The sequence below is a fragment of the Urocitellus parryii genome, chromosome 2 (genome assembly GCF_045843805.1).
Source record: "Urocitellus parryii isolate mUroPar1 chromosome 2, mUroPar1.hap1, whole genome shotgun sequence".
NCBI classification, from domain to species: domain Eukaryota; kingdom Metazoa; phylum Chordata; class Mammalia; order Rodentia; family Sciuridae; genus Urocitellus; species Urocitellus parryii.
This window is the reverse complement of record NC_135532.1, coordinates 38843670-38868849: the sequence shown is the minus strand read 5'-3', so window position 1 is coordinate 38868849 and position 25180 is coordinate 38843670. Positions and strand designations below refer to the sequence as shown.

The 25180-nt window shown below is 39.8% G+C and overlaps 1 protein-coding gene and 1 non-coding gene across 2 annotated transcripts; one reads left to right on the top strand and one right to left on the bottom strand.

Moving 5' to 3' along the window:
• Positions 1-94: 94 nt before the first annotated feature.
• On the top strand, positions 95-22096 carry Cysltr2 (cysteinyl leukotriene receptor 2). Its single transcript, XM_026393710.2, has 2 exons — positions 95-303; positions 21064-22096. The coding sequence occupies exons 1-2, from the start codon at positions 95-97 to the stop codon at positions 22094-22096; spliced, it is 1242 nt and encodes a 413-aa protein (XP_026249495.2).
• Positions 16585-16657, bottom strand: Trnaa-ugc (transfer RNA alanine (anticodon UGC)). Its single transcript has one exon. It is a non-coding gene; the product is annotated as a tRNA-Ala (tRNA).
• Positions 22097-25180: the final 3084 nt, after the last annotated feature.

The window sequence follows — 25180 nt, the reverse complement described above, 5'->3', positions numbered from 1 at the left end:
GTCAGTTGGGGAAAGTGAAGCACAGAAAGCAATATCGATGTTGAAGATTTGGCCTAGCTAGAGTTAAGTTCTTAGCAGGTTGGGGAAAGGGGAGATGGGGAGGAGAGGGAGGCCAGAGACTGAAGAGAGCGGCCTGAAAGGCACAGGCATGTGGATGAAGCGCAAATCCAGGTCTGAGCTGCCTGGTCTTGAGGAGCAGTGGAACAATGACGATAAAGCCAGCTCGTGGTTTCCAAAGCGCTTTCACTTGCATCATTACCATCTGTTCCTCTTGGAGCCCCCTTCAGATATGGGGTCCGCCAAGTAACTCCACATCATGAATGGGAAGTTATACTCCATGGATGTATAAATATGTCAAAATACATTCTAATGTCGTGTGTAACTAAAAAGAACAACAACAACAACAAAGATACGGGGTCAGGGTCTTCACTGTCCCCATTTTACAGATAAGCTTCCCCAAAGTTTCTATCCAAGGCCAACCAGTTAGAAAATGGTGGAACAGGACCCAGATCTCTGTTCTCCTTCTGCCATCTGTCACCTTGTTGTGCAATTTCCAGATGTTTGGTGCTGACTCTTTGTGAGAATACAGGGACACTGGAGCCCAGTGGTAGGAAGCCTTATCTTTTTGATTGATGAATTTGCATTTGGTCTGATAGGCAATTATAGGTGGTTCACAGTGAAGTGAAAATGTCATTTTAATGAGTTAAATCTAGCAATCGTTACAGGTCAGGAGACACTTTTAGTTTCTAGGCATCAGCTCTCATAGACTGAGGTTAGGATGGTGATATTATTCTTGTAAATGAAGGTTGGAATTTGAAGCTATAATTCTGCCCAATTGATTAGATGTGAGCAAGAAGAATTAAAGAAAACGTCCTAATAATGGTTACTGTCTGAGCAGGATCTATTTGAAAAGAAGGATAAGTTCAGTCAGCGTTTGTGGCAGAGGCAGAAGCTCCAAGTGAGACTATGCTGTAGGTAGAAGTGTGAGAATATAGCTCAGGTTAGAATTCAGGAAAAGCCCCTTAAATTCTCCTGGCCTCAGCCTTTTATCTTTATTTGTAAAATTGAGATGATAATGCCAACTCAGTCTATCTCAGAAGATTGTCAAGCAGAGCAAATGAGATAACTTTAAAATTCTTTGGAAGTATAAAGTGAAAAACAGGAGTTATCAAAGGGGACATCTGGGAGTCAGAGAGATGGGACTGCAAAGTCCCCAAGGTGGATAAGTCCTTGACAGTGGTGGCTTTAGCTGCTGCTGGTGCACTGACTACCTGCCCGTTGGTCACTTAGGAGTCATCTCTGCTCTCAGTTGACATTCTTGCTCTGTCAGGAAATGGAAAGCATAAAGCTTCAGAAATCAGAGGAGCGGAGGTCTTGAAGATGTGAGGACCCAAGCCTATGGCATGACTAGACAGGAAATATGAGAAATGACTAGAGAGCTGGTTATTGGGCAGGAACTAATGACTTTATCTAAGTCACTTGAGATTCAGAGGAGGGCCTCACTGAGGTGAAAGGGATGGGGCAGGGCAGACATATTGTGTAGATTAGGAAGAGGAACATGGGAAAGAAATATCAACAGAAAGCACAAAATTGAGGGAGTTTAGGTGTAAAAGGACAAGAAGAAATGGGTCAGAACTTCAGCAGGTAAAACAGTTAGGTAAGAGGGGAAGAAACTAACATTTGGTTGACCTCTTGCTATGCAAAGCTTCATTTGAAGCCCCAAACAATTCTAAAGGACTAGCTTCGTTAGTCTTATTTTAAGATGAAGATGCTAAAGGTCAGAGAGCAAAGCTAAACAACTAGAAAGAGAGGGTTGGGAGTCAAACCAGGACTACTGGATCTCAAGTAGAGTGTGCAGTAGTACCCCCTTCAGTGGTCTCAAGCAATTATAATTCAAAAGTAGAAAATTCCAGAATAAGAATAATTTAATAAGAATAATTTAAATAATAAGTTTAAATTCCATGCCAATAGAAATAGCATGATGAAATGTCATGTTGTCCCACTCCATCCTGTACAGTTCATGAATCATCCCTTTGTCCACAGTATCCACATTGTATACTCTACCTGCCCGATAATCACTTAGTAGCCATCTCTGCTCTCAGTTGACAATCTTGCTTTGTAATGCTTCTGTTCAAAAAATCCTTGCTTCACTTAGTAATGGCGCCAAAGCACAAGAGTAGTGAAGGATGCAAAGGAGGCACCAGAGCATAAAACATGGAAAGACGGGGGTGGGGTTGTAGCTCAGTGGTAGAGCACTTGCCTAGCACATGTGAGGCACTGGGTTTGATCCTCAGCACCACATAAAAATAAATAAATACAACTAAAAAAAAAAAAAGACATAGTAAGACAGATGAACTCTGATACTAAGCAACATGTCTTTTGCAGCAGCCACAGGACTCTCCCCTCATCCTTTCCCCTCACTGTGAGTGCTTTCTCAACTGCTGCTCCTTTATCAGCTTCCTGTGACTGGGTTGCACCTTCCCCTCTGATAACCTTGTTGCTAAATCCTCTGGTGATCCCTATCGATCACTTGGTCACTTACTTCTTACAGCAGCCTTCCTCTGGCCCCTGTGGCAGCACGTTCTTGATTCACCTCTTATCATTTGGCCAATCTTCCCCATCATCCTTACAGCCTTTGTTTCTCTCTACCTGTCCCTTCATTGCTGACGTTCCCCAAGGTCCTGTTCTTGACCCTCTTTCCTTCTGTGTTTCCACAGCCCTACACAAGTTCTTTCTCTCTTCTGAATTCAGCTTCCACCTAGTGCTGATGTTCCCTAAATCCACAGGCTCACAGAGCTCCTCCCCTGCTCTAGGCTGCAAAGGGACACTTCCACTTGTCTATTACAGAAAACCTTCAAATTCAGAAGTTCCCAAATGGAACGCCTCATTTATTTCCCTAAATAGCATCTTTCTTGGCTTTTATTAATGAATAGTATCATTCCTGCCCACCAAATATCCCTTAACTCCCCTTTGCCCTAGATTTCCACATCTAGCCCATCCACAGTGGGGTCAGCTGTTACTCCTCTATACCTTTCAATCTGATTTGGGTTAATTCACACCATCTGCCCTGGACCATCGCAAGGACACCCCTACTCATCTCTCTTCATGCAGGCTTGCCTCCCCCAGACTTTCCTCCATCTACTTCCAGGATCTCCTATTTAAAGCACAGATCTCCTCTCCAGATTTGGGGGGCTCTCATTGCCCTCGGGATAAAACTAAACTCCTTAGTATGGACACAGGCCCCTCTCGGACCATTCTCTAACTTGCTTTCTTTGCCTGCTTCTCCTAGACTATACTGTATTCTACATACTTCCCAAATCTGCCATGGGCTCTGGGCTATGGGTCTGCATATGTCTTGTTTCTTTGCTTGGAATCCTTGAACCTCTTTCCTTGGAACCTCAAGGAAACTTGTCATTGGCTGCCTCCTTCCCCATGCACTCTCACCCCCTCTACATTTCTTTCTCATGGTCCTTCTCATTTCGACCTTTGTCTTTTAACCTGTCCAAGTCATTCACCACGATGGAAGTTTCTATAGGTTAGAGATCGTGTTTTCTTCACTGTCATGTACACAGAGCCCAGAATCTGCAGCTCCATGAGACACACTTGGTGTTGTGGCTCAGAGCTTACAGCTGGGTTCAAGCCCCATCCCCATGACCAACAGTGACCTTGAGCACATAAGCGACTCCATGTCCTGCACTTTGGTCTTTTCAACTCCGATATGATAGAATCAGAACACCTAGAGCAGTTATCAAATAAGAGTACTAAGGGCTATTTGAGGATGTCTGGCTAGAGAGAACACAATACGGCTCCTCATTGCTCTTATTGAATGACAAGTATCTGTGGCTGGAGGTGGGGGTAGGCTGATGGAGAAAGTGTACTTCCCAGAGCCCTTGGGCAGGGAGACTGAGCAGTTTGAAGTGGGAGCAGTGCTAAGGGCTGATACAACCAGGCAGCCAAGGGTCCTGATGTCAGTTCACTGGGAGGATTTTCAGTGTGGAAGTTAGTAGTCTCAGAGACAGTGGTCAAGAGGTCAAAATATCCAGGAGGACCCTTAACTCCCCTTTTCCCTAGATTTCTACATTTAGCCCATCCAGTACTCAGAATAGCACTCAATAGCAACTAAGAGGCTTCTAGCATGGGAAATATACCCTCTGACAGGTTAGATGCTGCTGTCCTCTTGCTCAGGGCCACTCTACACAAAATCACATCAATAGTTTCTTATAAAGACAATGCACACTGCACCAACATCCATTATCTGCTCTTTAGTAGATAATATACCAGGTCAGGGCAGCTGAGTGTCTAATTGCACCTTGCTTGCTACTGTTCTGAGTCAGTGTGTTGCTGCTATATGTTTGTGTCTGAGCACTTTGGTCTTTTAGGGCTCTGTAGGCAGGACACAGTCTGTACGTAAGGACTGAAGATGAACACACCTGGTGAATGCAAGGTGACTGTCCATCGTCAGGGAGGTCTCTGTGCCAAGGTCTAACAATCCCAGGAGAATATATCAAAGATATTTTTTTTCATAAATAAAAATAAAAATAATTTCTTTGCTATGACCAGGAAAATATGCAAAATATCAATGTAAGCTATTTATCCCCATGAGCTTTTAACTGGTCGCTGAAAACCTGTGTGTGGGTTTTCTTCAGTACTCAAGTATGGAATCTCTACCTGCTACTGCTGGTCCCTGTTTCTTCTTTGTTGTTCCAGTATAGTAAAGCTGCAGGAGAGCAAGCCTTAACTCTTTTTCGATTCTGAGCCTCCTCTCAGTACTGGAAGCTGTGCCCATGCTCAATCCTGCCCCATTAAGGCAGTGGAAATTATATGACCCAATTATTTTCCAGTTTCCCTTGAATTTACCTCTTCATATATTTATTAGATTCCTCTTTTTTTATTTTTTTATTTTATTTTTTTATTTTTTTTTATTGGTCGTTCATAACATTACATAGTTCTTAATACATCATATTACACGGTTTGATTCAAGTGGATTATGAACTCCCACTTTTACCCCGTATACAAATTGCTGTATCACATCAGTTACCCTTCCATTGATTGACATATTGCCTTTCTAGTGTCTGATGTATTCTGCTGTCTGTCCTATTGTCTACTATCCCCCCTCCCCTCCCCTCCCCTCCCCTCCCCTTTTCTCTCTCTACCCCTTCTACTGTAGATCATTTCTTCCATTTGTATTCTCTTGTCTTACCCCTCCTTTCCTCTTATATGACATTTTGTATAACCCTGAGGATCGCCTTCCATTTCCATGCAATTTCCCTTCTCACTCCCTTTCCCTCCCACCTCTCATCCCTGTTTACTGTAAATATTCTTCTCAAGCTCTTCGTCCCTACCCTGTCCTTGTTTACACCCCTTATATCAAAGGAGTCATTTGGTATTTGTTTTTTAAAGATTGACTAGCTTCACTTAGCATAATCTGCTCTAATGCCATCCATTTCCCTCCAAATTCTATGATTTTGTCATTTTTTAATGCAGAGTAATACTCCATAGTGTATAAATGCCACATTTTTTTATCCATTCATCTATTGAAGGGCATCTAGGCTGGTTCCACAGTCTTGCTATCATGAATTGAGCTGCTATGAACATCGATGTGGCAGTGTCCCTGTAGCATGCTCTTGTTAGGGCTTTAGGGAATAGACCGAGAAGGGGAATAGCTGGGTCAAATGGTGGTTCCATTCCCAGCTTTCCGAGAAATCTCCATACTGCTTTCCAAATTGGCTGCACCAATTTGCAGTCCCACCAGCAATGAACAAGAGTGCCCTTTTCCCCGCATATTAGATTCCTCTTGCATACTTAATTGTCTGGTTGACTGATTTTTACAGTTACATCTAATAGGGAGGTTTTCTTCCTTTTTATTTTTAAGGGTTTTTTTTTTGTTGTTGTTTGTTTTACTGGCTAGGGAATGGTTACGGTGTGACGTAGTCACATGTATTTTACATAGACAGGAAAAAAAAAACAATCAAAATATCTTAAAGGTTTCTCAAGAAAAAATGTGGAGCTACATGCAGTTTTGAATCTGGGCTGGCCCTATTTCTGCAGGTGTCCTTTAACTACATGATATTTCTAGGAAGGGTGATTCTGGGTTTTCTCTCTTTAACTTTCCAGGAAATTAAGATGTTCCTGGTATCAAAACCCTCAGCCTCTTTGGTTATCCTCTCCCTCCAACAGGGGCTGCTTGGCAGCTGTCACCCCATCCCACCCGACCCAGCTAGGCCCCGTGAGGCCCAGCACCAACCCCCACCTCAAGCCAAGGGATCAAAACAGCTCTGGGACTCAGTGTTACCCTCTGTGTTGATCCGCTTCTGATCTTGTGCCTTGATTCTAAAATTAGGCTTTCCTCTCATTCCTGAGATTTGGTTCCCAACTCATTAGGGTAAATGGCCCTCCGTCCCAGCATCCCTGGCCTGAGCCACCTCTGTGCCCAAGACTTTACCTAACATGCTCCCTAGGACTCAGGGCCTGCTGGTACTGACCAGGCCTCCTCCCAGGGGAGGAGTCCAGGGCTGGGTCACTCTCCAGCTTCCCTTCTTACCTTAACCCAAGTCCTGCTGGACTTTAGACGGAGCAATGGTGTCTTCATGGTTAAAGACTTTGAAACTTCGATTGCTTTCAAGTCTATTCTACTGTTCGAGACCCTTCTCAGCTTCTTAGATATAAACTTCTTACCTGGTTCCAACATCAAATTATTCTTTGGAAGGAATAGATCAGGGTCATGGAGTGATGTTGTCTTGAGAGATTTTCAGAATAATCTGAGAGTAGTCAGTGTTCCCGTAGAGTGGGCCTTTTTAAGAGACACCAACAGGAGTTATCTTTTTACACCTCATGAGAATGGGAGAGTTCATTTCATCTCCTCATCGATGGTGGCCAATGGGATGATAGAAGTTGAAGTAAGATCATCTCTACATTCATTCATGAGTCTGGAGCAGTGAGGGAGCAATTGCCCTGTGCCAAGTACCCTACGTGGCACATACACTGACTCATATAACACTTATGGCCACTCTATGAGATGGATTGAATCATGTCCCACCAAATGATATGTTCAAGTCCTAACCTCAGGTGCCTATGAATGTGACTTTATTTGGAAACAGGTTCTTGGCAGACGTAAGGTTAGAATGAGGTCATACTGGGTGAGATGAGCCCTGAGATCAACAGGGTGAGTGTTCTTAAGAGAAGACACAGAGGTGCAGACACTCACAGTGGGAAGATAATGTGAAGACACAGAAGAAAAGCACCATGTGATGAGACATGAGTTTGGAGCAGAATGTCTGTAAGCCAAGGAATGCCAAGGATTGCTGGTAACTAGCAGAAGCTAGAAGAACTCTAGGCAAGGAAGAATTCTTCCCTGGAGCCTTTGGAGGAAGACTGGCCATACTTGCAACTTAATTTCAGACTTGTAGCCCCCAGAACTCTGAGAAAGTAAAGTTCTGTTGGTTTAGGTCACCCAGTGTGTGGTACTTTGCTAAGGTGGCCCTAGGAACCAAGAACAATCTCCATTTCACAAAGGAAGTAAGGGTGCTCCAAAATGCTAATTTATTCAAGAATAAATGCTTAGGCTCCCTGATTCCAAATAACTTTAACCCCACATGCCCCCACTCCCTTGCTAGTTGATCTGGTCCATCAGGAGGGGGCTCCCTTTCTCATTCAACAAAATCATATTCTAGATAAATTACAGGGAGTTAGAATCTGTTAATGTGCAAAAAAGTTTTCACTGTCAAAAAAAGTTGGGGAGGGAAACTCTATACAAATCTTTTTCTGTGGGATTCCAAAGAGCCTTTCCAATGCATTATGAATCTCTTAAGAGAGGGATATTAGAGCTGGCTGTGTTTTTCAAGCTGCGTTGATTATGGAAGCTTTTTCTTTTCAAAGCATCTTGTGGAATCCATGTTCTATGGAAGATACCTTAGAAAGTGCTCAATGAAAGGGGAAAAAAAGTAAACTCTCTCTTTTATTACATCATTTTCACACTGACCATGTTTGTGAGTTCCATCTTCTCTGAAGAACAAGTGAAAAACATTCTTGCTGCATCAGAAATACATTTACAAACCATCTATTTGGGCAGGGTAAATTAATGCTGTACAGTACCTCTGTTTTTGACATTATTTGGCTTCTCAGGGATAATGTCTTCTAGAGAAAGGCCATTAAGACAAGACTATAATTGTACGAAGTTGGTGTATGAACTTACATCTGGGGAGAATGCACATCATTGGTACAGTGAATTCTTATAATTTGATGTTGCCTAAACATCCCTTTTAAATACAAGCTTAACTTATTTATACCAAAACCAGGACTCAGTCACCCTTGCCACTGTTTGCAGATCTCCACTCCATCCCCCAGGTCCTCAATGTGCTCAATCCAGATAACTGCCTTATGCAACCACCTCCAGGGACCCCCTTCCTATAGGATAGCTAACGTTTCCTTCTGACTGGCCTTGCTGACCATGTTCCATATGGACTGTGAAGACATGTCACAACGACAACCTTACTCACAGTGTTGTTCCTGGAACTCATGTCTGCTTGCTTTAAATCCACCAATGAGAACTCCCCACAGGAAGCCCAGGATCCAATAAAGACATTGGCCAGTGGTCCCTCTCTCTCCCCGCCTGTACTTCCTGACCTCCCTGTGGTTGACCTCCAGAATCTAATAAGAAAAATCTTTATTTCTCTTTTGTGTCTTTCCTAATCATTGAAAGGGTGCACTCCAACTTAAAGACTCTAAATTAAAATAACTGAAAACAGTTGTCTTAGAAAAAGAGCATTAGACAGGAATTATCATAGGATTTGTGCTCGTGTTAGGTAATTTGGGGATAGAATTCAGGGAAACAGGACTTTTCAGAAAACAAACATGGTTATTAGTTCTTGTAACAGATTCTGAAAATGAGGACCCAGATTCTGAAATTTTTACACCCAACAAATTAAAATATGTTCCTCAAATCTGCCTGCTTTTTTCTAGACATGCAGGAGGTCCTTGCCCCTGAGTTAGACTGTCGTGTAGTATTTATGCAGGTGCAGCCAGAGTGTTTACTCTAACATAAATTTCTCTTTGGTTAGCTAAGAAGAAATTAGGGACAACGTGATTATCCATGACAACTCTGCCTAATGGATATAAATTTAAAACTGGGCTTCCGGAGTGGAAGTTGTATAATTCGTGACTTTTTCCTGGCTCAGAGACAAATTTTGGATGGTCCTTTCCACTTGTGTGATCCCAGCTGTGGTCGTCATTGCTCGAAAGGCCTGCAGGTCCAGGAGTCAGGTCACCCTCCACAAGCGCTCTCAAGGAGCCTGAGCTTGCCTTGAAGATGTCTATGGATTCTTTTAGGGAAAATATGATTCACTGAAGGGATGATTGTTTAAAACATCTGAAATTCTCTAACAATTATCCTGAATACACAGATAAGTTCATGTGTAACAGGCAGGAGTAAGCCTGATGTCCTATAAGGACTGTTCTAGTGGGGCACACTGGATTGATAATGGACATTTAAGAATCATGGATCAGGCTGGGGTTGTGGCTCGAAGGTGGAGCGCTCACCTAACATGCATGAGGCACTGGGTTAGATCCTCAGCACCACATAAAAATAAAATAAAGATATTGTGTCCACCTATAACTAAAAATAAATATTAAAAAAAAAGAATCATGGATCACTTGGGCTGGGGTTGTGGCTCAGCGGTAGAGTGCTTGTCTAGCATGGGTTTGATCCTTAGCACCACATACAAATAAATAAATAAAATAAAGGCATTGGGTCCAACTACAACTAAAAAATAATTTAAAAAAAAATCATGGATCACAACAGACTCAATTTGGTCTTTGGTTGTCGGGGGGTGTCACTTGAGATGGACAGGTTCCTTCAGAGGAGTCAGATCTTGCAAAGCAGTCTGGAATGTCCCTCAGGGAAATGGAGTGACTGTTTTTATCCAGGAGAGGCCAAATCTTTGTCCCCATTCCTGCAGGGTTAGGTCTTGCTGATAGGGTTATAAAGACCTCAGCAGAGAAGTCTTTGGTTGATATGGGGTCAATGTACAATGTTTATAAGTCTGGCATCTGGTATAAATTTTGTAAGAGAAACTTACGTATCAGAGGGACATGTAGATATATTTATCTTTTAATCATTAAAAGTTATTAAATTCCATCCACAATCAATTGAATTCAAAACAGTTATCTATTATCTGGACAAAATGCACCAGAGAGCTTTGTTTGTTTCCTAAAGTGACAAAAGACCACTTGAGTCAAAAGTGGTAGGATGAAGAGAAGGGACATTATGTCAGTTAAGGGAGGTGGCCCAGGTACCATGACAGACAAGAAAGTCTGCAGAGAAAAGGAAAGAAAACAGCGTGCTAAAACGCCAGAAAAGTCATTCTCCCTGCTCCCCGTCAAAAGCTGTTTCTGTAGTTAGTAAGTTGTCATGCTGTTTTGGACAGGAGGCAAATTACTGTAAATTAACAGCTTCTGAGGAATTTCTAAAAAATCTTAAGCTTGAGGACTCTTAAAGGAACAGTCTTCCAGTAGTTGGGATGCAGGGTTTAGATACATGGTTTTAGCTGGAGACATGAAGCCAGGGTTAAACTTTTGGAGTCTTTGTGCTGTGCCTTTATAACAATACCCAGTGATGTTCTTTCCATCAGGGTCTAAGGGCTTTTTTTGTTGTTGTCTTTTCCAAAACAACAAAAGTCTTGGGTTCAGATCACACAGAGGCTGCTTAGGGGGCTATTTTGAAACTAGAGCTTCCTGGCAATCTTCCCCTCAGATTGTAACAGGACAGAATCGAGGACTGGAAGTAATCCTGAATACACCGGGCAGCCTCTTCTGTTCCAGAAGGAGATAATGTGCTTGACCTGCAGGAGGCTGAGCTCACCGCAGTCAGGCCAATGGAATCCAGTGGCCCTTGGTCATTTGAGGGCTTTCGAATTCCTTTAGTCCTCATCACTTTTTTCATGGTGTTTGTGGATGATAAGGACAGAGAAGTTTCCATGTAGAAGGTAAACCTCTACTGTTCTTTATTAATTGTACCAGTGAAATGTGTGTCTGCCTCTCTTCCTGGAGAGGAGAGCTGGAATTTCCCAAATTGTGAAAACAAAATGAAACAAAAGTTTTATACCATCATAGACATGGGCACTCCAGCAAAGAAAAGCCTTAGTACATTCTGAGAATAGACAACAATAACCAGAACATCTTCATAGGCCTGTAGGAAAGTTCAAAGTGGTCTCCAGCCGTGGGTCATCACGTTTTACTTCTCTAGCCTTAGCATGATTGTGCCAATCTGGGCAGGGCATGCATTGGGACATCCTTGGAAATACCCTTTAATCATCCCTTGAATGTTGGTTTAAGATCATTGTCAGTTTATTTCTGCTCTTGTCGTAATATCATGAAGAAGCTTTGCTAAACTTTATTTTCATTATGGCTCTCTCCCTGGGTAATGGCACGTAGCTCAAGGTTCCTTAATTCATCGTCTATTTTATAGAGGTTTTTTTTTGTTGTTTTTTTTTTTTTTTTTTTTTTTTTTTTGTAGTCTCAGGAGATCTTTTTATTTCTAAAGTGTTTTGAATCCATGGACTGACTCATCTAAATTCACGCACCTTAAATCAGTATGTTTTCTTTTATCTTTTGTCAGCTGGCAGGTTTGTGGGAGGGCAATTGATTTAGCCATTGGAACTTATTTTTATTTATAGGAAAAGCTATATTTCAAGGGAAATGTCAACTATAGCATGACCTACGTGACAATTCCTAGCTTTTGTGTTTTAGTATGAACCAACATCAAAGTTAAGTCAGAGGAATCCAAAGACACTCTAGAAATTTCCTGTAAGGTATGGATAGTTCCCTCACAGAGGTCCCCAATCATAGGCACAATTTTCTGCAGATGAGGAAAGGAGGATCACTGGGTTTAGAGTGTTGGCAATGCATGCTGACGTTTCATGAATAATAAAACTTCATGAGAGACTGGGTGACTAAGCAATCCAGAATCATCTTTCTTTTACTTTTTTCCCTACTGGGGGTTGGACTCAGGACATTCTACCACTGAGCTACATCCCCAACCCTTTAATTTATATATATATATATATATATATATATATATATATATATATATATATATATATATATATATATTTTAGATAGATAGGATTTTGCTAAGTTGCCCAGGCAGGCCTTGAACTTGTGGTTCTCTTGCCTCAACTTCTGGAGTATTTAGGATTATACGCATGTGCCACTGCACCCAGCTTGTAATAGTTTAATACTTTTAAATGTCAAAGGATATTTAGATTTCTAATTGTCCCCTTTGTCCTTTTTGTCATAGGGTAAAGAAGAAAATCTTTGTTATAGTGACCACTGTAATAAACTCAAAGATAGTTAAGGCTCCAAATAGCTTGATTATTCCGATTCGGGGCCCTGAATTTGTCAACAAAAGAATCAAGAATAGTTTCTCAAGGATACAGACACAAGGCATATATGTCTAGGGTAAGAAATAACTATAGGCAACATTGTGAAAACACAGAGTTAACAGTAGTTAACAGGAATTTTTGTTTTTGTTAAAGCAAGAAATCTTTTTAAAAACGATTTAAAACTATGTCAAGAGGATTGAAAGTTAACAGTATTTTATGTTGAAAAGAAAACTTTATTCACACGGACATAAAAACTTAATCATTTTATATTTTAAAAGACCTAAATTCTAATTTTACTTTTTGTACATTATTCATTAATAACCCGCAATAAAGACTCTATTAATATGCCTCTACATGTATCAATTTAGGCACACACAGATATATAAGTAAACAAATAAGTAATGAATTTGAAGTGTTAACTACAGCTTTTAAATTAAATCTATTAAATAAATCAATGTGTGTCATATTAAATTTACTATCTCTATAAACAGTTTCAACTTTACTAAAGTTCCTAATTAACCAGAAAATCATATTCATTATCCTGTATGTATATTTATATTTCTTTGTATATTAGTCACCTTTCCATTACCATAATAAAATACTTAAGGCAATAACCTTATAATAAGAGAAAAGATTTATTTTGGTGGTTCCAGTCCATGATTAAATGGCTGATTTGGGTCTCAGAATATTAAGAGAGGAGTACATGGTAGAGCGAATCGCTCATCTCATCAGCCAGTAAGAAAAAAAAAAAAAAAAAAGGAAGAAGAGATCAGGATTTACAATCCCCTTCCAAGAGCTGGTCCCCTGTGACTTAAGGATCCACCATTAGTCCCTATCTCCTAAAAGTCTGTGGCACCTCTCAATAGCCCCACCCTGTGGAACAAGACCATGAACCTTGGGAGGTTACTATCCATATTCAAATCATAGCACTCTGAATTAACCATTTATATTAATAATCATCTTTCACCCAAGTTGTCAACCTTCCTTTACTACACACACACACAAAAATGGTTTAGATGATGTCTAGTAACATTTCATACAATTTAAGCAATTTTGATGTATAAACATGTACTATCATTCAAAGGCTTCTGCTTATTTTGTTGGTCTATTGCCATTAAAAAAAAAGTTAAAAACGATCTTCATAATCAGTATTTGTATCTTTTCCTTATTTAGAAATCTCCTAGGCAAACTTTTTAAGTTAACCCTTTGTCTAAAACCTTAAAGTTAGTTAAGGATCAGGAAATGGAATTTTAGCTAACACATTAAATCCTCATGACTTATCACATTGTAAGAATTTCATAAAATTAAACCTTTGAAAGGGCATTCATTAGTGTTAATATAATTTTTATATGTATAATATTAGTTTTAAATAAGTTATGAAAATAGTAGAAGCATACAACCAATGTAGGAAATCCAGTTTAATCCTAAGAATTTCAACCCTGGACTTGTCCAAATCAAAATACTGTGCTGTTATTAATTTTCATAGTAAGGTAATTTTCTGAAGACTGTGACTCATGGCAAAAAATTATACTTCTTTTAACTTGAAGATTATGCTTTTTTTTTTCTTTTCTTACAATAATGAAGACTCTCATGCAAATATACTTTCAAGCTCCACAGAAAGATACAAAGTTTAATAACTCTTTTTTTCCCAGACATTTTGACTGGTTATCTGGATCTTCTAAGAATGTGCACATAAAAAGTGAAGGACTCTTTGGTAAGGTGACCATTAATTTCCTAGGACAGGAGAACAGAGGGGAAGCGGAATAGAGAAAAAGAGGAGCCTGCTTCCGATGAAAACGACAATTAGCACTGAAAAAGCCTAATTATGCTTCCTCCTAAAAGAGAGGGAATAAAGTTATCTAGAGAAGAGCAAATTACAAAGATACACACACACACAAAAAAAAAAACTTGTATTAAAAATGATTTAAGGGGCTGGGGTTGTGGCTCAGAGGTAGAGTGCTCACCTAGCATGCGTGAGGCACTGGATTCGATCCTCTGCATCACATAAAGATAGAATAAAAATATTGTGTCCACCTACAACTAAAAAATAAATATTTTTCAAAAATGATTTAGGTCTTTGGCAACTTTATCAATTAACATAATTGAAAAGTCAGCACTTAATAATCCCCAAAGAAGAGACATAAAGGGTGGCTACTATGACTCCAACTCTAAACAAAAGAATCTCTCAGAAAAAAGAAAAGAAGAAGAATATCTCTTGGTAAACAAGACAATCTTCTCATGAAGATCTCTTCACTTTTTGTTTGAAAGTGTCCCTCGTGTAAATCGTCTATGTCAGGGTCCCCCGAAGTAGCCGTTGCAATTTCAGATTGTCACTGGTGAAATTGTACCCATCAGAGGGACCTAACCCGTGTGACAGGGAGGAAGCTGAAGGCAGAGGTGTCTGGCCTGGAGGAGGGCAGTCTCCGGTTGAGCAGAGCCCACCAACGTGGCAGTGGATTGTAAAGGTGGCTCCTGTCGGACTTTGTGTCTCTAGAATTTGGGCAAAGGTCACTTGTCTCCAATCAGGGCTAAAAAAAAAAAAAAAAAAAAAATGAAATAAAGTAGTTCTCACAGTCACAAAGATAAGGCAGAGGAAGTTCTTAAAGTTTTGAAATGATGACACAAAGTTTATCCAAAGGACAGTTTGTGCAAAGAACGCTCCTCTCCTGAACTCCCAGCCAGGGATCAGATGGACTCAGACTGAGGGGGCTGCTGCTTCTCCATTCCTTATAGATTTTTCCTCTTACTGACAAACAACATTCAGGACAATAGATCATAGAACAGATGTTAGAAGCCAGAAAACAAATTTTCCAACTTATCAGATTTACAAGTCCCATCATAACTAAAACCTTCAGAAGATTTATTCCTAGGAGGGAAAGATGAACCCACCGCTGAAGGTTCTCACAAACTGTTAGCTCTCCTTTCAGGGTGGACTTCTCTCAGCCATGGGCAGGGGTCTCAGGGGTGTGCCTGGAGGGGAGGGAGGGCACTTATTCCAGGCAGCAAGGACTTCAGGTGGATCTTGGTGAAACTCTATTCCTGTCACTGTCCCCCAGCCGGGGACCCCTGACACACACTTGTAATTGAATAAGCCGCCTTCATTACTAATTGAGGTGGGGCCCCTGAGGGTCTTCTCCCACTTCCCTGAGATTATTTCTGTAGCTATGGAGTGTGGACAGGTTGCCGGGGTGGGGGGTGGGGAGGACCTTATGGATCTAACCAAAGAACTATGGAGCAGTTCTTTTTACATGAAATTCTGCAACCATCCCAGGATATTCCGTTCAAACCACACTTACACTTTTAATTTTAATTGATCTTTTCTTTTTGAGACAATTACAAATTCCATACAGGCATAAGAAATGACACAGAAATCCCTTGTACCCTTTTCCCCAGTGGTAACGTCTGGTAAACCTATAGTATAATATCACAAACAGGATATTGACCTTAATACAATTAATGATACAGAATATTTCCACTACTATAAAGAGTCCTCAAATTGCCCTTTTATAGCTGCACCCACTTTCTTCCCACCCTTGCTGCTTTCTTAATCCCTGGCAACTACGGATCTAATTTTCTCATTTCTATAATTTTGTCATTCTAAGTGTGTTATATAAATGGACTCATACTGGAGGTGATCTTTTGAGATTGTTTGTTTTTTCGTGCAGCACAATTCCCTGGAGATTTATCCTAGTTATTTTATGTATCAATAGTTCTCTTTTCATTGCTGAGTAATACTCCACGGTATATATGTACCACAGTTTGTCTAACCATTGAAGGATAGCTGGGTATTTCAATTTTGGGGCTACTACACATGAAGCTGCTCTAATCACTCATAGATAGGTTTTCTTTTGAAAGTAAGTTTCATTTCCCTGGTGTAAATGCCTGGGACACAATTATTGGATTATATGGCAGTTGCATGTTTAGTTTTAAAGAAATTGCTGAATTGTTTTCCAAAATGACTGTATGTATCATTTTACATTATCACCAGTAATATATGAGTGATCCAGTTTCTTTGTATATGGTGATGAAACTATTTTACATAATAGCCATTCTAACAGGTTCATAGTGTTATTTCATTGTGATTTTAATTTATATTTCCCTAAGGTTTAGTGATATCAATCAATTGTTCATGTGCTTGTCTGTTGTGTGTATATTCTCTGAAGTGTCCCCTTATGTCTTTTGTACATTTTCTAATCATATTTGGGGGAGGGGGTGCTGGGGATCAAACCCAGGGCCTTGTGCATGCAAGGCAAACACTCTATCAACTGAGCTATATCCCCCACCCTCTAATTGTATTTTTTAACTGTTAAGTTTTGAGAGTTCTTCATATATTCCTTTGTTAAATATGTAGTTTGCAAATATTCTCATACCATCTGTAGCTTGTCCCCTTAACAGGACTTTTTTGTAGAGCAAAAAGTTTTCATCTTGATGAAGTCCAATTTGTTGATTTTTCTGTTTATAGATCATGTTTTTGGTGTCTGCCTAGCTCTAGATTCCAAAGATTTTCTCCTGTTTTTTTCCTAAATATTTTATAATTTTACATTTTGCGTTAAGTTCATATTTCATCTTAATTAATGTTTGTTTAAGGTGTGAGGTTTAGTTCAAGGTTTATACTTTTGCTCATGAACATCCTATTGCTCGGCATCTTTGAAAGACTCTTTCCTCCAGTTAATTGCCTTTTTCATCTTTGTGAAAAATCACTTGGGCATATTTGTGTAAGTGTATTTCTGTAAGTGTATTTCTATTCTGTTCTATTGGTCTTCTTGTCTATTCTTCAGCCCGTACTACCACATAGTCTCGATTACTGTAGCTATAAAATAAGTCTTGAAATTAGGTAAATGGATTATTTCTGCTTTATTCTTTTTCAAAATGTTTTAGTTATACTAGTTCTCATAGCCTTTGCCTTTCCATGCAAATTTTAGAATAATCTTGTTCATTTCTAAAAAACAAAAAAATCTGACTGGAATTTTATTGAGATCTGTATTCATTCTTTCCATCAATTTGGAGAAGGCTGACAATATTTATGCTGTTGAGTCTTCCAATCCATGAACAGGGCTGTTTCTCTGTTCCTTTAGAACTTTGTTTTCTTTCATCAGCATTTTGTAGTTTTCAGCAGGAAAGTCCTGTACAAGTCTTGTTAGCGTCATACCTAAGCATTTCATCTGGTTTTTGAGTGAGTATAAAGGGATTGCATTTGTGGGCTGGGGTTGTGGCTCAGTGGCAGAGCACATGCCTAGCATGTGTGCGGCACTGGGTTCTATTCTCAGCACAACGTAAAAATAAATAAATAAAATACAGGTCCAATGAAAATGGAAAAAATATTTTTAAAAAAGGGGATTGCATTTGTAATTTTAGTAGGTCTACGTGTTCCCTTTTGATATTATGGGAAGATAATTAATTTTTGTATGTTTCTCTTGTATTCTACAATTTTGCTGCATTCACATATTAGTTCTAGAAGGTGTGTGTGTGTGTGTGTGTGTGTGTGTGTGTGTGTCTATGCATGTGTTTTGTAGATAGATCCCTTGAGATTTTCTATATATTCAATTATATCATCTGAAACTAGAGGGTATTGTGTTTCTTCCTTTCTGATCTGTGTGATATTTATTTCTTTTTTGCCTTATTTCACCAGTTAGAATTTACAGCACTATATTGAATAAGAGCAGTGAGACTGAACATCCTTGTATTGTTCCTAATCTGAGGGGAAGGCTTCAGTCTTTTTCCATTACCTGTAGGATTTTCATACATATATTTTTTTCTCAAGTTGAGGAGATACTTCTCCATTACTCTGTTTCTAAAGGATTTGATCATGAATGAGTATTGAATGTTGTCATATGCTTTTTGTATTAATTTATGTGACCAATGTGGTTTTTCTTCTTTAGCCAGTTACTATGGACTACTTGGCTGTTTTTGAATATCAAATCAGTTTTGTATCCATGGAATAAATCCCATTTGGTCATGGTGTGTAATTCTTTTTACACTGTGATAGATTTTATTTATTAATATTTTGCTAAGTGTATGTTGCATCTATATTCATAGAGGATATTGACCTGTAGGTTTTGTTTTGTTTTATATTGTCTTTGTGTGGTTTTGGTATCAGAGTAGTAATAACTTCATAAGACAAATAGAAAGCATACTCTTCCATGCAAATTTTAGATTAATCTTGTTTTTTCTATTTTTTGGAAGAGAATGTGTGGAATTGATATTAATTCGTTCTTAAATAGTTGATAGAGTTCTTTTGTGAAACCATCTGGACCTAGAGATTTATTTTTTGAGAATATTAAAGTAAAAAATTTTAATTCCCTTAATAGTTATTGAGCTTTTCAAGTCACTGATTTAACATTGGGTAAACTAGGACAGTTTGTATTTTAGGAGGAATTAGTCCATCTCATTTAAGTTGTCAAATTTATGTTTATAGAGTTGTTCATAGTATTCTGTTGGGATTCTGCTTAGTGATATCTCCTGTTTCATATAATGGTAATTTGTTGTTGCTCTATTTTTTCCCCAGACTTTCTAGAGGTTTGCCAATTGTATTGATCTTTAAAGTAACCCTTATTTCATTGATTTCTCTATTATTTTTGTTTCTAATTTCATGACTTCTGCTCTTTATTTCCTCCTTGCTTTGGGTTTATTTTGTTGGTGGTAGTTTTTGTTTTGTTTTGTTGTAATGGTTTTATTTTTAGTTTTTATTTTTGCTTTGTTTTGTTTTGTTTTTGGTACCAGAGATTGAACCCAGGAGTGCTTAACCACTGAGCCACATCCTTATCCTTTTATCTTTTTATGTTTTATTTTGAGACAGGCACTCACTATGTTGCTCAGGGCCTTGCTAAATTGCTGACGCTGGCTTGGGGTGGAGCTTACCTTATTGATTTGAGACTTTTTTATTTTATAATATATACATTTAGTATTATATAGTTTCCTCTTAATATCACTTTTACTGTCTTACAAATTTTGTTATGTCATACTTTCATTTTTATTCAGTTAAATATATTATTTATCTTCCCTTGAGATTTCCTGCAAAAGAAATTAAAGGGATATGAATAGATAAAAAAAGAGCTCAAACTATTTCTGTTTGCCTTGAAACTTTTTCTTTGACCCAGGAATTATTTAGAATTTTCTTTTTAGTTTCCAGGGTTGAGAGATTTTCCTCCTTTCTGCTGTTGGTTTCTAGCTTGATTCCATTGTGGTTAGAGGACCCATTCTATATGATTTCAATTTCTTTAAACCTGTTGAGATTTGCTTTGTATTCCGAGATGTGGCTTATCTTGGTGTGTGTTCCGCGGTCACTTGAAGAGAATGTGCATCCTGCTCTTGTTGGATGTTGTGTTCTCTAAGTGTCAAATAGATTCTGTTGGTTAGGGGTATTTTCGGCTTTTCTGTATCCTTGCTGAGTTTTTTTCTGTTTTCTCTATCCATTGTTCAGTGAGGGCCTTGAGGTCACCAACTGTAATTGTGGATTTGTTCAATTCTCCTTTCAGTTCTGCCAGCTTTGGTCCAATATCTGGCAATTCTTGTTTGACTAATACCCTTGTGGAACTTGTGAGTCTTCTTGGTGGACAATGCTCTTATCTTTATATAATGCTCCTCTTTGTCTCTGATAACTTGCTTTGCTCTGTAGTTCACTTTATCTTACACCAATAGAGCCATTCCTAACTTTCCTTGATTTGAATGACATGTATTTTCCTTTCCTGTTCCTTTCAACCTGCCAATACCACTATTTGAAGTGAATTTATTGTAGACAGTAGATAGTTGGGTCATTTTTTTTTATAATCCAGTCAGCCAATCTCTCTTTTAATTAGTATACTTAGACCATTTATATTTAATGTAATTATTGGATATTGGGGATAAATTTGCCATTTTTTTTTTGTTTTCTGTTTGTGTCATCTTTTCCCTGCCATCATTTTATCCATTCAAATGAAGTGAGGAAACTTGACCTTCCTTTATGTCTCTTTAGTCTTCCTCATGGATAATATAGTTATCTTAAATAATTCCTCTACATCCATATACAACCACATCAGAGTGTATTAATAGTTTTTTTGTCTGTTTGTTCATTTCAAACATCTAATATAATTTGGACCCATCGAGAGAAGGGAAGTCTACTTTTTCTGATTGCTCTAAGTTGTCTTTTTCTTTTTAATTCTCTCCTGTTTAAAGGGCTAACTTTACCCTTTCTTTTAGTGTAATTCTGATGGTTAAAAAGCAAACAAATAAACAAACAAATCCCTTAGTTTTCTCGCCATCTGAGAAGTCTTTATCTCCCCTTTATGCCTGAGGGATATTTTTGCTTGATTGAGAATTCTAGTCTGGAAGGTCTTTTAAGCACTTGAGAAATGCCATGCCATTTCCCTTTGCCTCCCACGAGTTCTGATGAGGAATCTGCGGTCCAGGGGATTCAGGCTGCAGTATCGCAGGAAGGCACTCATACCAACATGAGCACGAGGCCAAAAGTTCCCCAAGTTGGAGGCTCCAGCCAAATAATGGTTATTCTCTATATTATACATTAGGAAACTTATCATGACATATAATACAGCCTATTGTAAAGACATACCAATATTTTTCAATATGAGTTTCAAGAAAAATCTACTATTTCTCTCTGTTTTATTACAACTCAGAAAGATGTAATCGATGAGCAAGAAGGAAAAAGAAAATGCCTAAAGTAACTTTTTGTGTCTGTTCCTTTTTAACACAGCTGGGAGAGAAAACTCACGACCTGGCTTCTGTCCAGCTCCACATCAGAAATGGCATCAAATGAAACCCAGGACATGGGGAACTGCACGACTGAAACCTTCAAGGGACAATTTTACCCCATCGCCTACCTAATCATATTTGTCTGGGGATCCTTGGGAAATGGCTTGTCCATATATGTTTTCCTGCAGACTTATAAGAATTCCTCATCTGTGAATGTCTTCATGCTCAACCTGGCCATTTCCGATCTCCTGTTCACAAGTACTCTGCCCTTCAGGGCTGACTACTATTTAAGAGGCTCCAACTGGATATTTGGGGACCTGTCCTGCAGAATTATGTCATACTCCTTGTACGTCAACATGTACACCAGCATTTATTTCCTGACTGTGCTCAGCGTTGTGCGTTTCCTAGCCACCGTTCACCCCTTCCGGCTTCTCCATGTCACCAGCTTCAGGACGGCTTGGATCCTCTGTGGGATCATATGGCTCTTTATCATGATTGCCTCAGGAATGCTGCTGAAGAGAGGCTCCGAGCCAAAGGGCGAGCTCATATCATGCTTGGATCTGGATCCCAAAAAAATTAACAATCTGCTGATCATGAACTACGTTGCCTTGGTGGTGGGCTTCCTGCTGCCGTTCTTCACACTCACCATCTCTTACCTGCTGATCATCCGGGTCCTGTCGAAGGTGAAGCTCTCGGAATTGGGTCTGCGGGCTTCTCACAGGAAGGCTATGATCACCATCATCATCACCTTGATCATCTTCCTCCTGTGTTTCCTGCCTTATCACTCGTTGAGGACCCTCCACCTGGTCACCTGGGATGAGAAGGAGTGCGGGGATGGGCTGCACAAAGCCGTGGTCATCACATTGGCCTTGGCGGCAGCCAACACCTGCTTCAATCCTTTCCTCTATTACTTTGCTGGGGAGAATTTCAAGGATAAATTAAGGGCTGTGTTCAGAAAAGAACATCTGCAGAGGGCAACGACAAAGTGCAGCTCTCCTGTTTGTGCGTGGCTGAAAACCGAAACGAGGGTGTAAGGTCCTTAGATGAGGCTCCTTCACGTACCATTGTGTCCACCTTCATTCACTCAGCATCCAGATGACATTGTCATTACGTCACTCTTGACAAATGTTGATGTCCACGTCTTGTTAACCATGACCTTTGTTAATAAGACCTACTTAGGACATTTCATTGGGTGTAGTTTCAGTGGCTGAATCTAAATGATGTAGGAGGAGAAACCCCCTAGTAGAGTCTTAAATGCTGAAATCTCAGACTGGGGGGAAAATGTCAAGCACAGTGGAGCTGGCTTTCCATCAGATTCTGTATCCAGATCTCTGGCCCATCAGGCATTCTACATTCTTAATTTTAAAACATGTCTGATTTCCCCAGCATATCCAGCTCCCAGTCCCTATAAATCTTTGAGATACAGCCCATTACAAATATACCAGAGGCCCCAGAACATCACAAGTGCATCCTCAGAGAAGAAGTGCATCCTAAAATTCAGGCAGAGGCTGGGTATGGTGGTGCACGCCTGTAATCCCAGTGGCTCCAGAGGCTGAGGCAGGAGGATTGTTGAGTTCAAAACCAGGCTCAGTAACTTAATGAGGCATTTAGCAACTCAGCGAGACCCTGTCTCTAAATAAAATAGAAAAAGGTCTGGGGATGTGGCTCAGTGGTTAAGCATCCCTGGGTTCAATCCTGGGTACCAGGTGGGGTGGGAAAGGGACTCAGGCTAAGATATTATGAAGAGAAAGGATGCCCTGTAACAAAGCAATTACCAAGGCCCCAAGGACAGTGAGAGAGAAGCAGGGGAAGGATTGAGGTCAGAGAGAGCTGATGATAAGTGGGGGAAAGAGGAATTTCATTTTGCCCTGGGAGAAGGGTTCTTGCACAATGAAGGCACAAGGAATGTTTCCCTTGCTTCTTTCTTGCTCTGGGGTTAGGAAGGACAGGAGGAGTAGGAGGGGGAGCCGGGGCACTGTGTAGAGGGTGGAGAAATTAGGCATGGAATAGGCGAGAAGGCAGGGTCATGGGCACGTATCTGTTTTACTTTGAGACCTGGGTTTGGACTGATGTCACTGCAATCACTACTCCCGCTGTGGGTCCACTGGGATGGGAGCCAAAGTAAAGGAGGTGATGCTGAGGGTTTGGATTGGGCACTCAGGGAAAGGGAGGAGTGGAAAGCCAGGTGCAAAGGCTGCTGCATCCCTGAAGTCCTGTTTATGCTTCAGCAGGACATGAGCAGAGAGTGGAAACAAAAGCACCGGACGTGGGAGGAGATCCTTTCTGCCCACAGAAACCAGGCTAAGGATCCTGCCAACCACTACCAACAGCCACTACCAAGGACACTGCACTGCCCACAGCTGAGTGCCCTCCCCGTGCCAGGCAGACTGTGCCAGGCACTTCACATTCATTCACCCCACAGAACCCTCCCGTCTCGACTCTGGAGAAGTTTTCATTTCACAGATGGAGAAGTGAGAGCTCAGAGACTTTGAGAAGTGTGCCTCAGTTTAAACAGCTAGTGAGCGTTTAAAAACCTCCCTGCGGAAGGGCTGACCGGGTACTCTACCCACTGGACCCTTGCAAACCTCCAGGGACACTTTTTGAAAGGGTGAATAGGAGCTCCCCTCTCCCACCAGGAATACGCTCCTCCTCATTCTCACAAAAAAAATAAAGATTTTTCTCCTTGGAGTTGATCCCTGACACGGTGGAGGGCTGGAGGGAAGTGATGTTCTGAGGCTCTGGAGGGACTAAGACAGCTTTCATGCTAAAGTGAGGACCCAGTGCCCTTCCCTTATTTGGCTACCAGAATAATAACAGACAGATGCCTGTCAAGACAGGACCCTGGGGCTTCTGCCTACAGGAAACTGCACAATCCTAGAAAAAAGGCTGACAGAGGTTGGGAATCCTCTAGCCTCAAAGCTGGACATCTGCTTTGTTTCCTACATGACTTCAGAGCCTACAATGCAGTGAATCCCTTTCACTCACAAGAGCATCAAATCAACCTATTATGACATCATTATGAACGGCCATCAGTGACCACTGCACACTTGAGGAACAGGCCCTCGTGTGAAAGACACCAGCAAATACATGAGAGAGTAGATAGAGGCCTTTTCAGAATGAAGGACCTCAACATGTTTTATCATCCTTGCATTAATTATGGTTAAATTTCATTTAATTTATTCATCTGTTTGCAAGTTTCATTATTTTTTGTTCTACTCTGCATCTCTGAGATTCATCTGGGATCTTATCTTTTTGCCTAAAGATCTTTCTTCAATAGTTTTTTTTTTTAACACAGCTTAATAAAATGATGAATTCTCTATTTTTTTTCTTTAGCAAGAAAATATTTTCACTTTATCTTAATTCTGAATTATATATATATATATATATATATATATATATATATATATATATATATATAACAAATAACACTGGAACAACTGGATGTCCATATGAACAGGCTCAAGAATTTATTGGAACCCTCACCTCACACCGTAAACAAAAACCAATTCAAAATTTATGAAAAATCAACCCAAGATTCTTACAAGGGGATGTAAGTGTAAATTTTTGTGATCTTGTAGTGAGCAATGTTTCTTTTTTTCTTTTCTTAATTTATTTTAATTAGTAAGTATATATGAGAGCAAAATGCATTTTGACTCATTGTACACAATTGCAGTGAAAAAGAAACTTGATCAGAGAAGGAAAATAACCACAGTACACTACATGGCTCAGCTGTGAATAATATTTACAAAGTGAGTAATATACATACAGAAATACTGTGATATAATTTTTTTTCAGGAAATAGGGGAGATGATGTGCATGTGTGAGAGATGGGTGTAAGAAACCTGAGTTCCCATCTTTCATCAGAGAAAAAGCATCGCAGCTGAAGCTGGGAAATAATAAACAGCTGTACAGTATGTTATTTAGCGATAGGAGGTAAATACCAGAAACAGCAGCAAGAAGAATGGACAGAGACTAGCTCTGGATAGAAGCTGGGTGTGGGAGAGTGAGGTGGGGATTTTAGATTTCCCTTCTCAGAACTGTTGAACTGTTTGTGAATGTGTGTTGCTGAAATAAAATAAAATAAAAATTAAGTTAAATTAATTTTAAAATTCAAATGA

What these genes read in the sequence shown, in the direction of transcription:
- Cysltr2 (XM_026393710.2), top strand. Translation starts at nt 95, where the DNA reads ATGGGGAGGAGAGGGAGGCCAGAGACTGAAGAGAGCGGCCTGAAAGGC. An exon ending in TCAGATATGGGGTCCGCCAA is followed by an intron (nt 304 to 21,063) that starts GTAACTCCACAT and finishes TTTTTAACACAG; the next exon opens with CTGGGAGAGAAAACTCACGA.